Raw genomic sequence first — 12,163 nt, forward strand, 5'->3', positions numbered from 1 at the left:
CTTCCAGCAATTGCATCACTCCCTATTCTTTCTTGTTTGAGGGGAGATTGACTCAAGACTTTTTTATAATTTTTATAAAGTCTTTTAAACTAGGCAATCACAAATATTATTCGTTGTGAATTATGTAGTGTTTTTCTCTTCAAACTGCTACAAAGTGAAGTTAAACATTGAAAAGAAACGCCTTCTCAAATTCTGGACAAACACAGATTTGTACTTTAGCGGGATCTAACAAAACGTTTTATTTACTTTGTCTACAAAATTAAATAAACAGTCTGCTGCTTAAATACTAAAACTAATTTTTCATTCTAATTTAAAAAAACTTAACGAATGAACAAACAGAAAACGATATTGCATCTCGCTCTCTCTTTAATGTGTACTTAACAGCTTTGCTAGTTACGTGTCTCGTCGCTATATCACGTGATATAGTAATAATTGCGCTAAGTAACGCTTGGTTCATTTTTTTACGCAGGAATACTTTTTACGTTCAGTCTAACTTGAGCGATCCATAGACAACATGTGGCAGTTAAGCTTCTTCTTTTTAGTCGTGCCAGCGCTGGTACAGACTTATGAACCAATGGAAGGCAAGTTTTTAAGTCGCTTATCTTCTAGTGGCTGATTTGTTTTTAATTACTTATACTTATACCCCTTTAGATCCTAACCTTTTCGAAGGTGACATGATATTATCTCCAGATCAACTAGAAGAAATTCGAAATGGTAAAATTAACAGAGCTGTTCCCATGGCAGCAACAAAAACAAATTTGTGGCCAAGAAAAATACCTTTTGATTATCACGAGTTAAGTGAGTAGAAAAATGTAATTTTTAAGAACATTAAAAATTAGGAGAGGTGTGACAAATCGATCTCAGTATTTTGTCTGAGGGGAGGGTGGAAACGTATTCTACTTCAGCTGGAAAGGTAAATAAAATGACAAATATGATTCGTTAGAAGGGTTGATTTGAATTATATATCGCTTCTTTTGACTAAACTTATTGTTACTTAAAAGTTTATCATATTGTTTCTGTTTAAGAAATTGCGACTTTTTTTTTCCGCTTTACAGTTTTGTTAATAAAACTTTTTATTTGTTTATTTATTTATTTATAATTTAACTTAATTCTATTTTATATTGCTGACGTTTTTAGAATGGACATCCGGTCGAGCATCAATCGATACAGCCTTCAAAGCGTTTGAAAAACACACTTGTTTACGTTTTGTAAGAAGAACCACCGAAAAGGGCTACCTAAAGTTTTACAACAACGGGTGAGTGTTAAACTCGACACAGTAACCCCTGGTACCTCGAAACTTTAAGAGACCAAAGGAAACAAGAATAGGCAAGACAAGTGAAAGTCAAGTATATACAATGACATGTATATCGTCTTTCCAGTCCGCGATATTATCCTTTTTATTTAATTGAAAACTCTTATCATCGTGTCTGTATATATATTAACAAACAGCGGATAATCTTTTGGTTTTCACCGTTGCCAGCTTTCAGACTAAAAGTCTTCCAACTAATAACCAATTAACATCGTCGGCAAGTAATTTTAAATAGGCGTTTATCTTTTCCAGGGTATTGGAATTCATTTCCGTTTTTGCATGAAAAAACTAAAAGCTATGAACTGCTCTGTAGAGTATAATCGCATACCACATGCCGTTCAGATAAAATGACAGCTTCAGTCGCGAAAATTTTGATGTATCCTTACCTTGTTTTGAATTGAGTATCATTTTGGTCAGAAATATATTTAAGCTATATTTAACCAAACAACATCTTCTTCAGCAAAACATCGCTCCAACTGGCAACGTGTCATCAGAAATTTTCTTTATTTTTTTTGTCCTTATAAAAACGTGCTTAGAAAGGGAGTTGGGATTGTCTAATTTTCTAAATTTCTAATTTTATCATTTTAGCTGCTCGACGCAAGTTGGATATACACAAGGGCCAAGAAGAGTAAATCTTGGAAAAGAATGCTGGGAAAATCATATAGCAACGCATGAAATAATGCATGCTTTAGGTAAAACAAGAACTTCGATTACTTTTCTTCACAATATTTTTTTATATGCTTAGAAAAACACATTACACAAAAACTAAAATGAAAAAAAAATTAAAATATTTTTTTCTACTTTTGTTGAATAAATGGGAACGACATCCTTTAACAAAAAATTTAAAAAAGTAGTTTAATTAAACATAAACAAATCAATTTTTTACTCTTGAGCATCTTGCATTTGTCAGCTTTTTGGAATAAGAATAAGGACTTTCAGTTTAAAATGAGTTCCTGAAAGATTTACTACTGTCTGATTAGACATTGCCAGCAAAAAACAACATTCTTCACCGGTTTTAATTTCAGGTTTTTATCATGAACAAAGTAGGCCTGACCGAGATCAATTCGTGAAAATTAGATACGAAAATATCCTAAAAGGTACTGTACAGTTATTAGTCACCTCTACGTATTATTTTTTAAGCTGACCTAAGATAGTACACTTTCTGTAAAGGTTCTATAAAATGTTAATTTTATAAATTCCTTAAGGACTTGAACGACAATTTGAAAAAAGGGGTAGTAATGTGATCGACTCACTTGGTGTTCCATACGACTATAAATCTATCATGCACTACAGAAAAACTGCCTTTTCAAAAAATCGAGGAATAACTGTCGAAACTTTGGACCCTACCAAACAAGACGTCATTGGCGAACAAAAAGCGTTAAGCAAGTCAGACATCAAGCAAATCAATTTACTTTATAAATGCAATGGTAAGATTCAAATGTTTTCTCGTCCAGAATCTTGTCATGACATTTCGGGAATTACCTACATGGCAAAATTATTTGCGATGACGTTAGTCCAATTTAATTTTCTTGATTTTTTATTCTATTTTTTCTTTTAAATACACAACATTCCATAAATTTACGAAGGTTCTACATATTTGTGTCCTCTTATAAAAGTAATGTTCCGATTCGCAAAACTTAATCCACTCAGAGTTCATTAAAAATTTAACTCCCAATTTAGCAGACATTACTGAGGGCAAATGTTTTTCATTTTTAATCTTTTCTTTACGTATTATGGTTTAGAACCTGAAGTGACACCCTCTCCATCACAAAAGCCAACACCAGGTAGGCTTTACTCAATATGTAGGCAAAAAACATCCTCGCGACTTAAATTAATGGCATTTTCCAAAAAAAAAGGAAAAAAGATTGAAAATTTTCATTAATCTTCAATCTTGAAAATGTTTGAGCAATTCGCAAACTTTTTATCTTGACTTCTGAATAGACATTTAATAAAACCATTAAAAATAATCTTAGTCTTAATATAACGCTATCTATAGATTCCCAATGCACTGATGTTTATGACAGGTGTAATAGTCACAAACATAAATGCTCGTCCCCAAAAGATGACACATGGTTCAAATGGGTAGCCGAGAACTGTAAACGAACATGTGGATTCTGCTCAGGTTGTAAAATCATTCTTTATATTTTTTTCATTTTTTATTTTTCGTAGTGTATTGTGTTAATATCTTTGTCGGCATGTTTTTTGCAGCGTCACCTCAATCAATCGAAAAGCTTGGTGACAATTCAGGTATACCTGTGGCCTTTATTTATTTTCTTCGTGCTGTACGTGTGCTGAGACAGGCTGCAGGTCCATTTCATCATACTTGTTGTTACAACTTTAATCAATTACCTCAATCGAGGTTTAACGTTTACATGATTACTGATGTCAACGCAACGCAATCTATAATTTTCATTTCTTTTAGGTCCTCCTTCTCCTCAAGACACTATCCAAGCTGGTAGTTCAGGTAAAAATCGACTCATAAGTAAGCTATTAAGTAGCCCTTCCACAGGGGTATCTTAAAGTTGATAACCATACTTCGTATTGCAGAAACGAGGAAACTGTTTATAATCTCAAAAGTGATTTATTTTTCCTTTATTTAATATTTTTGGCTTATACTGCTTGATCTGGGATATTTCAAGCTTTGATCAAAGGGCAAATTTCTATGTTCGCTTAAAACCTTTTACTTTAGGTCTGTGTCAACTTTTTTTCTTAATTAATTCTTGATTATTATTTTCGAAGAGGTTCTTTCTGACAGTTATTGTCTTACATATTTCATTTTAGAATGTAAAGACAAGCTTGTCAATTGTGATGCATTTTCCAAATACTGTTTGTCGTCAGAGAGCTCTTGGAAAAATTTTCTAAAAACAAATTGTCCCCAAACATGTGGATATTGCGGTAACTATATTAGTATAAGAAAAAAATAATGAATTAGCCAGTATATTTTTAATATTTTATTCTTTTTGCTTTGTAGGACCAGTTACAAAAACAACAGCAAATCCTAGTATGTCTCATTTTTTTTTTATCTTTTTAAAACTACTTAGGCTTATATGTATAAGCCTAAGGCAATTTATAGAATCGTGTTCTAACTAACAACAGAGTAATATGGTAATATTCGCTAAGTAGTAATTTTCATAGATTCTGACACGGTTATTTGTTTCTATCCAGTCAGTCAGTGTGAGAGCTTATGTATTTAGGTGTCGACATATCACTTAAGTAGTCATAGCGTAAAGCTGATATGTTCGCGTTAAATGCACCAGAATCTCGTTTGTGTAACGTTCGTTAATACAATGACATTGTGAATAGCAGCAGAAAATTTTTTCTATACTTATTAACCAACTTTTCACTAAAACATCACCCACAAATTTATATTAATCAAACTGCTATATTCTCTTCAGATTGCTACGATCTTGCAGACTGCACAGGTTACGTTGCCAGAGGATATTGTAGTCCGAAAGCCATTCCACATTTCCATCGATACATGAAGAAAAATTGCATCAAGAGCTGTGGATGGTGCGGTAGGTTTTTTTTTTATTTTCTTACAACTTTAGCAAATTAAAGTGGTATTAATAATTTAACGGGTCTTAAACCAGCCAATTTTATTATACTGAAATGCTTTCGCATATTTTGAAAATAAAAACTTTACCCACAATTTTATTAGTCGTAACGCAAGGTATATTTTTACGTTCTAGTGAAGGCCACAGCTCTTCCACCAGTTGGAACTGTTCCTCCATGGCGTAAGTATTAAAACTGTTTTTCTTTTGTTAGAAAACAAAATGTACCTACATTGACTATTGTTTTTTTTTTAACAGCAAAAGAGTGCGGAGTACCATCTTTTCAAACATCAAAGGTAATTGGAGGCGTGGATGCAAAGCCAGGGGCATGGCCATGGCAGGCTCGATTATACAAAACAAACACTAAAACATCATATTGTGGTGCCTCGCTTATTTCAACTAATTGGTTAGTAACTGCTGCACATTGTGTCAAAGGAAAGTCTGCATTGGAGATAACGGTTCACCTTGGTAAGTAAAAATAGGATACTTATATGATCGAGATGACAGAAGCACCAATTTTTGGGCGAGTAATCCTTGCCTTTCTCAAATTCTTAGTTCGTAAACACAAAACTTTATAAGGTTGCTATAACTCCAACATAGAGAATCCATGATATGTACACAGTTAATAAACTAGACTGGCTGTAGTGACAAGTCCAAGTTAGGTAAAGGGAAGTTTTTGCGTGTTTCCTATAACAAAATTAAATAGCACCTTTTTTGTTGTTTCAATTTTTCTTTCAACCGATATAATGTAACAACAAAACAGAAAAGTTCCAATAAGTTCCAAAAAAAATATCATTTCTCTCTTTAATTTTGCAAACACAGATTTAAAGTATAGCTTAGTATTAATCAGTGTTGTAGTAATCAAAAGAATATACTGATTATTAAAAAATAGATATTAGACCCTATGTTTTTTTAGGCGTCCACAGTTTAGCTAAGAATGAAAAATCTCTTCAAAAGATACCAGTACGACAAGTTATCATTCATCATTCCTACGGAAGGCCATCCAGAATGAATAATGATATCGCTCTCCTGCAACTTGTTAGACCAGCTATTTTGAATGATCGAGTCAAGTCAGTTTGTTTACCGAAACAGGATGATTCTGTAAAAGTCGGGACTAAATGTTACATAACAGGTAATGTTTGAGGTATTATAAGTCTATGAACATAGAAGTAAATTGCATCCATAAAAATAAACTTCCAGGTTAAGATTTCCCTTTTTTATGACCGCAGCTACATTTGTACTTCGACACAATGCCTAATCATCATCACACTAAAAATGGCAGTTTTGTATTTTTATTGGTTCTTGAACAGATCTTAGTTAGCTGAAGGTTGGAACTTTACTCGTTTCAAACTCTCACGTCTATCCACAAATACTGACCGCTGGTAGCTTTGGCGAAGCCTTAATTAGCAGCAGCCGTTGCGCTTTTACAATGCGTTTCAAAATTTCTTATTTATATTCTACCGTTTAAACACCAAGCATATACATTTATCATATATTTAAGATCCCGTTTTTTTATGTTTTTCCATGTTGCAATTTTGTGAAGGTACTCCAATTGAAATTTTTTATCTTACTTGTTAGGTTGGGGAAAAACAAAGCACCCTGGTACAGGCTCGATCATTCTGCAACAATCCGACTTAGACATTGTTGACAACGGTATATGCCACGCATTGAATTATGGGAATTATAGGATTCGAGTGACAAAAGGAATGGTTTGTGCTGGGTTGGGAAAAGGCACTGTAAGATATTTTTCTACAATAGAGAAATAAACCCTAAATAAAAAAGTTTCCTTAAAGGTTCTAGTTATGTGAGCATACAACCCAATTCTATACAAAATCTCTCGTAAAAACATATATTCTGTCATTTGCTATCCCATAAAAATAGCAGATTCCTTCCTTCGTTTTTTTTAAAACCTTCTATTCATTACTTATCGTCATTTCTTAATAGCAATCTCAACAACAAGATATCTTATAATATCATCTTATAGGTCCAGAAGACAAAATAAGTTAAAGCCTTCGATAAACCACCAACATAATTCACCAAACTTTTGTGTGCCTAGACTATTACACCAACACTTTTTCTGCTTTTTCAGATACAAGGTGGTTGTCATGGAGATTCTGGTGGTCCATTAGTGTGCAAACAAAACGGTAAATTTGTTTTGCATGGTGATGTGAGTTGGGGAAGTCATACTTGTGATACTTCGAAAGGATATACAGTGTTCGGAAGAGTCAGTCATTACAGAACATGGATGGATCAATATATTTACACTTAAAACAATGTTAAATTATTGAAAAATAATTATGCATCAGTTTAAAATTTTCTTTTTTCATTTTATTGTTTTTGGGACTACAAAATTAGAGTTGCATTTGGGCTAAGTTCCTTGATATGTTAGCTGTTTCAGGAGTTGGGTTGACAAAAACTACGCATTCTTAGAAACCAGCGTGCACATAAGAAAACCATTGAAAGCCCTTTTTGGTATGTGTATGGTATATGTCTGGTGAATCGAACACACATAAGGAAATTTAATCGAAGTATCAAATCTTAATGCACTAGTAAACATATTTTTTGGTACAAAAAATCCTCAGGAACCTGTTATTCCTAAAATTGATAAATGAGTGTTTTTCTAATACAAGGGCCTTTCTAACATGTACCTTCCTACCATGTACCTCCTTAACAAGTACCTCCTTAGGATATACCTCCCTAACATATACCTCCCTAATATTTACCTTCCCAACATGTACCTCCGCAATATGTACTTCCCTAACATATACCTCCCTATTTTTTACCGTTCTAACATGTACCCCCTAACATTTACCCGCCTAACATGTACCTCCCTAACATATACCTCCCTAACATATACCTCCCTAATTTTTACCTTCCTGACATGTACCCCCCTAACTGAAATTTGCGAACAAAGTCATAACAACTCTGAGCCAGCACAGTGTTTTGCAAGTTCCAATTCTATTCCCTGCGAGTTAAACGCTCATACGAGATTAAATAACTTGCGCATTAAAAACCTTCATAGAGTAGCTATTGGGCATATAAATATCAACTCAATAAGAAACAAATTTGAGATGCTTTCTGCGACTGTAGATGGTAATCTTGACATTTTGATGGTCTCAGAGTCTAAAATCGACAACTCTTTTCCCACAGCACAATTTTTTATCAATGGCTATACCAAACCATACAGGCTAGACCGAGACTGTTTCGGTGGCGGTATTCTGCTGTATGTACGGCAAGATATTCCATCCCGACCCATTACCTGTAAATTTCAAAACCATGCAGAATACTTATTAGTGGAAATAAATCTGCGGAAACAAAAGTGGCTCTTCTGTTGCGTATGCAACCCTCATAAACAAAATTTGAAAAAACATTTGCAATATATTGAAGAGGAACTTCCTAAACATTCTGCTACTTATGACAATCTTCTTGTGATCGGTGATTTCAATGCTGAACCAAGCGAAATTCCACTTTCTGATTTTGCAAAAATGTATGGTTTGCATAACCTTGTAAAAGAGCCTACTTGTTTTAAAAGCCAATGCAACCCAACTTGCATCGACTTGATCCTTACTAACAAATCATCAAGCTTTCAACACGCTAATGTTGTGGAAACAGGCTTATCTGACTTCCACAAGATGACTGTGACTTTTATGAAAACTAAATTTAAAAAGGGTAAACCGAACATACAACAATATAGGGACTACAAAAAATTTGACCGTGAAACTTTCCGGGGGGACCTTTTTAAATCGTTAAATGAAACCGATTTCTTAGGTATTGATCTTGAAGCATCTTTGAACAAAGTCATGAACACTCTTAATATACATGCTCCAAAGAAAACGAAATATTTGAGAACCAACCAAGCACCTTTTATGAATAAAGAGTTAAATAAGGCAATAATGACTAGATCTAGACTAAGAAATAAATTCTTAAAAAACAAAAGCGATGAAAATGAAACTGCTTTTAAAAAGCAAAGAAATAAATGTGTCAAACTAGTACAAAAAAGTAAAGAAACCTACTATAACAATTTAGAGATTAAAAGTGTTACAGATAATAAAAAATTCTGGAACACAGTTAAACCTTGATTTACTGAGAAAGTCAAAAACAAAGAGCTGATAACATTAGTCGAAAATGGAAAAACTATCACTGATGACCTTGAAATAGCATCGATTTTCAATGATTATTTTTGCAACCTTGTTCCCAATCTTAGAATCAAGCTAAATGAAAATCCACAAAATGATAATATTTTTAATGATAAATCTATTGAGACCTCGTTATCGAAATTTGCTAATCATCCAAGTGTTGTCAAAATCAAACAGTTTTATGGCGAGTCTGGTAAAAAGGTGTCTTTTAGACGAGTCAGCCTATCTGATGTTACCAAAAAAATTAAAGATTTGGATAAAAATAAAACTACACAGCAGTCTGACATTCCAACGAAAATAATACAGGAAAATTCTGACATTTTTGGAAATGTTTTGTGCAATAGCATAAATTATAACATCGACCAATCCAATTTTCCAAAACGCCTTAAGAACGCAGACGTCATTCCAGTTTTCAAAAAGGAGGACCGTATGGACAAGTGTAACTACCGCCCGGTCAGTATACTGCCTAATATCTCTAAGATATTCGAAAAATGCTTATACGAACAAATTGAAGCATTTTTTCAACCTATTTTTAACAAGCAGCAGCGTGGTTTTCGGAGAGGTTTTAGTACGCAGCAATGCCTTATAGCAATGATCGAAAAATGTAAAAAAAGCCTAGATAATAAAGGATCTTACGCAGCGTTATTGACAGACTTGTCTAAAGCTTTTGACTGTATAAATCACGATTTACTTATTGCTAAATTGCACGCTTATGGGTTTGACAAGGATGCTTTGAGATTAATACATAGCTATTTCACTGGCCGGAAACAAAGAGTTAAAATGAACAACTCATTTAGTACGTTACTGGACATCTTATTTGGTGTGCCACAAGGGTCTATTTTAGGCCCACTACTCTTCAACGTTTTCCTGATAGATTTATTTCTGATAACGATTAAAACTGATATAGCTAGCTACGCAGATGACAACACCCCATATACGTATGGGTCTGATAAAAATCAAGTTGTAGAAGACCTTGAAAAAACAGCAAAAAGAATGTTTATATGGTTTGCTGAAAACGGTATGAAAGCCAATGAAGCAAAGAGCCATCTTCTTTCTAGCTTACCACTTGATACAAAAGCTGTCGTTGGAGACACGTACATTGAAAACAGTGACCAACAGAAACTGTTAGGGATAAAAATTGATCGGAAATTAAAATTTGATTTGCATGTAACGGACTTATGTCAAAAAACCAGCCAAAAACTACATGCGTTAGCGCGTGTTGCACCTTACATGGATACTCAAAAAAGAAGAGTTATTATGAAGGCTTTTGTTACCTCTCAATTCAGTTACTGTCCTTTGATATGGATGTTCCACAATAGAACACTGAATAACAGAATTAATAATCTGCATGTAAGAGCACTTCGAATAATCTATTGTGACCATACATCAACATTTAAGGAACTGTTACATAGAGATAAATCAAAAACGATACACGAAAAAAATCTTGAAACACTAGCTATAGAAATATATAAAGCTAAAAACAAACTCTCACCTGATATAATAAGTGATATTTTTCTGTTCCGTAGTAGCACTTATAACTTGAGAAATGAAAGAGAACTTTGCTATCGCACAGCAAAAACGTCTACTTATGGCACTGAAACTATCTCAAACTTCGCGCCAAAATTGTGGCAGATGATACCATCAAATATAAAAACATCTGAAACGTTACAAGAGTTTAAGTCAAAAATTAAGAAATGGAATCCAGAAAGTTGCCCTTGTAGGTTGTGCAAACCGTATATTAATGGATTAGGTTTTATTTGACAGGCAGACTTTTATTTAGTATTTATAGCATTTTGCGGTTTGTTTTTGTTTTTGTTTTTTTTGTTTGTTTTTTTCCCGAATTTTCTGGCATACCACTTCCTTGCAATATATAGGATCTCAAAAATAAAAGCTATAGTCTAACCATCCTTTATTTCAGGATGATGGTATGCAAAGCAAAGAAGTCAAATTAACTAAATTAATTGCCTTCTTCATTGACTTTAATTAGCGACTTTTCCCGAGAAGCTAGAATTTTTTATTTTTTTTTACACGTCAATGTAAAAGAAATTGTTAATAATAATAATAAATAGACATATATCCATTATATGGATGACAGTTATGTTTAAAAATCTACTCGTTTTTTGGGACTATTTCTTTTTGTCCGGTGTTTGCTTTATCAGAGTTCAACCCTAATTTGGCAGGCCTAAAGAAATAGAAAATCCACTAATCGCTATCTATATGTTGCACATAGTATAAACTATATCTTAAAGCCTGATTATATGAGACAAGCTGGCTCGGCATCGGTTCGTAACATGCTCAGCATGATAAAATAAAACACCTTGCTATAATGGCAGATCATATTGACTTGGTTCATAAAATATTACTTTGACGAGGCGCCGTGTTGAAAAATAAGAGCATGTGCATTGCGATCCAATACAGAAGAAAACCAATAATGGCGAGCGAAGGAGCTGACTAGAAGTTAATTAGGCTTCCAAGTTTGTAAAGCAGAAATGATAATTTTAATTTAATTGCGCTTGTTTGTTTACATCTTGCATCCTCCGTTTTTAAAGAATTACGCACATTTTTTTTCAACCCGGCAGCAGCGTAGGTCTTGTTGTTGGTTGACTTGCCCCATATAATACTTTTTTAAACGGGTTGCCCCGCCAACGGATCTTACACCGAGACAACTCGCCTCATATAATTAGGCTTTAAAATCCTCTTCTTCCAGGGGAAGAAAGGCACTGTGTTTCCTAAAATTAAGATTAAGTTTTAAACAGGCACCTTGATACAACTTCCAGAAAATCGAAACAGAAAAAAAATTTGAAATGTACTTACGAAAATTAATGGTTTGTTCCTGTGACTATACAAAACTGTCAACTTTAGTAGAAATATAACCACACACCTGCATTTCTGCCAAAACTAAATAGAACACCGAGTGCGTTAGATACGCGAAATTAAAAATTAAAACAAAAATCACGACAATTGGAATATAAGGAACAAAAATTGCACGTTGAATTTACTCGTTACATTAATCAATCAGCACAGACAAAAACCATGTGCTCGACGCTTCTTTGACTAGGCATAAATTTTCTTAGTTCAGGAAGGTGGCAAACGTGATTTTTATATAAAAAATCTAATACAGTTAACTCCCGGTAACTCAGACCTCCAAGGTACCGAGGTGAGAATTT

General features: G+C 33.7%; 1 protein-coding gene across 2 annotated transcripts; it reads left to right on the forward strand.

Annotated features, from left to right (window-relative positions):
- The first annotated feature begins 429 nt into the window (after positions 1-429).
- On the forward strand, positions 430-7,569 carry LOC130655335 (zinc metalloproteinase nas-15-like). Of its 2 annotated transcripts, XM_057458076.1 has the most exons (18): positions 430-581; positions 652-798; positions 1,138-1,255; positions 1,898-2,001; positions 2,335-2,406; positions 2,515-2,736; positions 3,052-3,093; positions 3,306-3,431; positions 3,518-3,556; positions 3,732-3,773; positions 4,091-4,204; positions 4,281-4,310; positions 4,705-4,824; positions 4,999-5,043; positions 5,119-5,328; positions 5,777-5,992; positions 6,439-6,596; positions 6,950-7,569. In XM_057458076.1, exons 1-18 carry the CDS (start codon positions 515-517, stop codon positions 7,127-7,129), a joined length of 2,052 nt encoding a protein of 683 aa, XP_057314059.1. In that variant the 5' UTR covers positions 430-514; the 3' UTR covers positions 7,130-7,569. The 2 variants fall into 2 exon arrangements, with proteins under 2 accessions (XP_057314059.1, XP_057314060.1); XM_057458077.1 differs by lacking the exon at positions 3,518-3,556.
- Positions 7,570-12,163: the final 4,594 nt, after the last annotated feature.

Source organism: Hydractinia symbiolongicarpus, chromosome 8 (assembly GCF_029227915.1).
Source record: "Hydractinia symbiolongicarpus strain clone_291-10 chromosome 8, HSymV2.1, whole genome shotgun sequence".
Taxonomy (NCBI): domain Eukaryota; kingdom Metazoa; phylum Cnidaria; class Hydrozoa; order Anthoathecata; family Hydractiniidae; genus Hydractinia; species Hydractinia symbiolongicarpus.

Excerpts from the sequence above, each read along its gene's own strand:
- LOC130655335 (XM_057458076.1), top strand. The coding sequence starts at position 515 with ATGTGGCAGTTAAGCTTCTTCTTTTTAGTCGTGCCAGCGCTGGTACAG. Across the intron at positions 799-1,137 it reads TTTTGATTATCACGAGTTAA|AATGGACATCCGGTCGAGCA; the intron begins GTGAGTAGAAAA and ends TGACGTTTTTAG. Across the intron at positions 4,205-4,280 it reads CCAAACATGTGGATATTGCG|GACCAGTTACAAAAACAACA; the intron begins GTAACTATATTA and ends TTTGCTTTGTAG.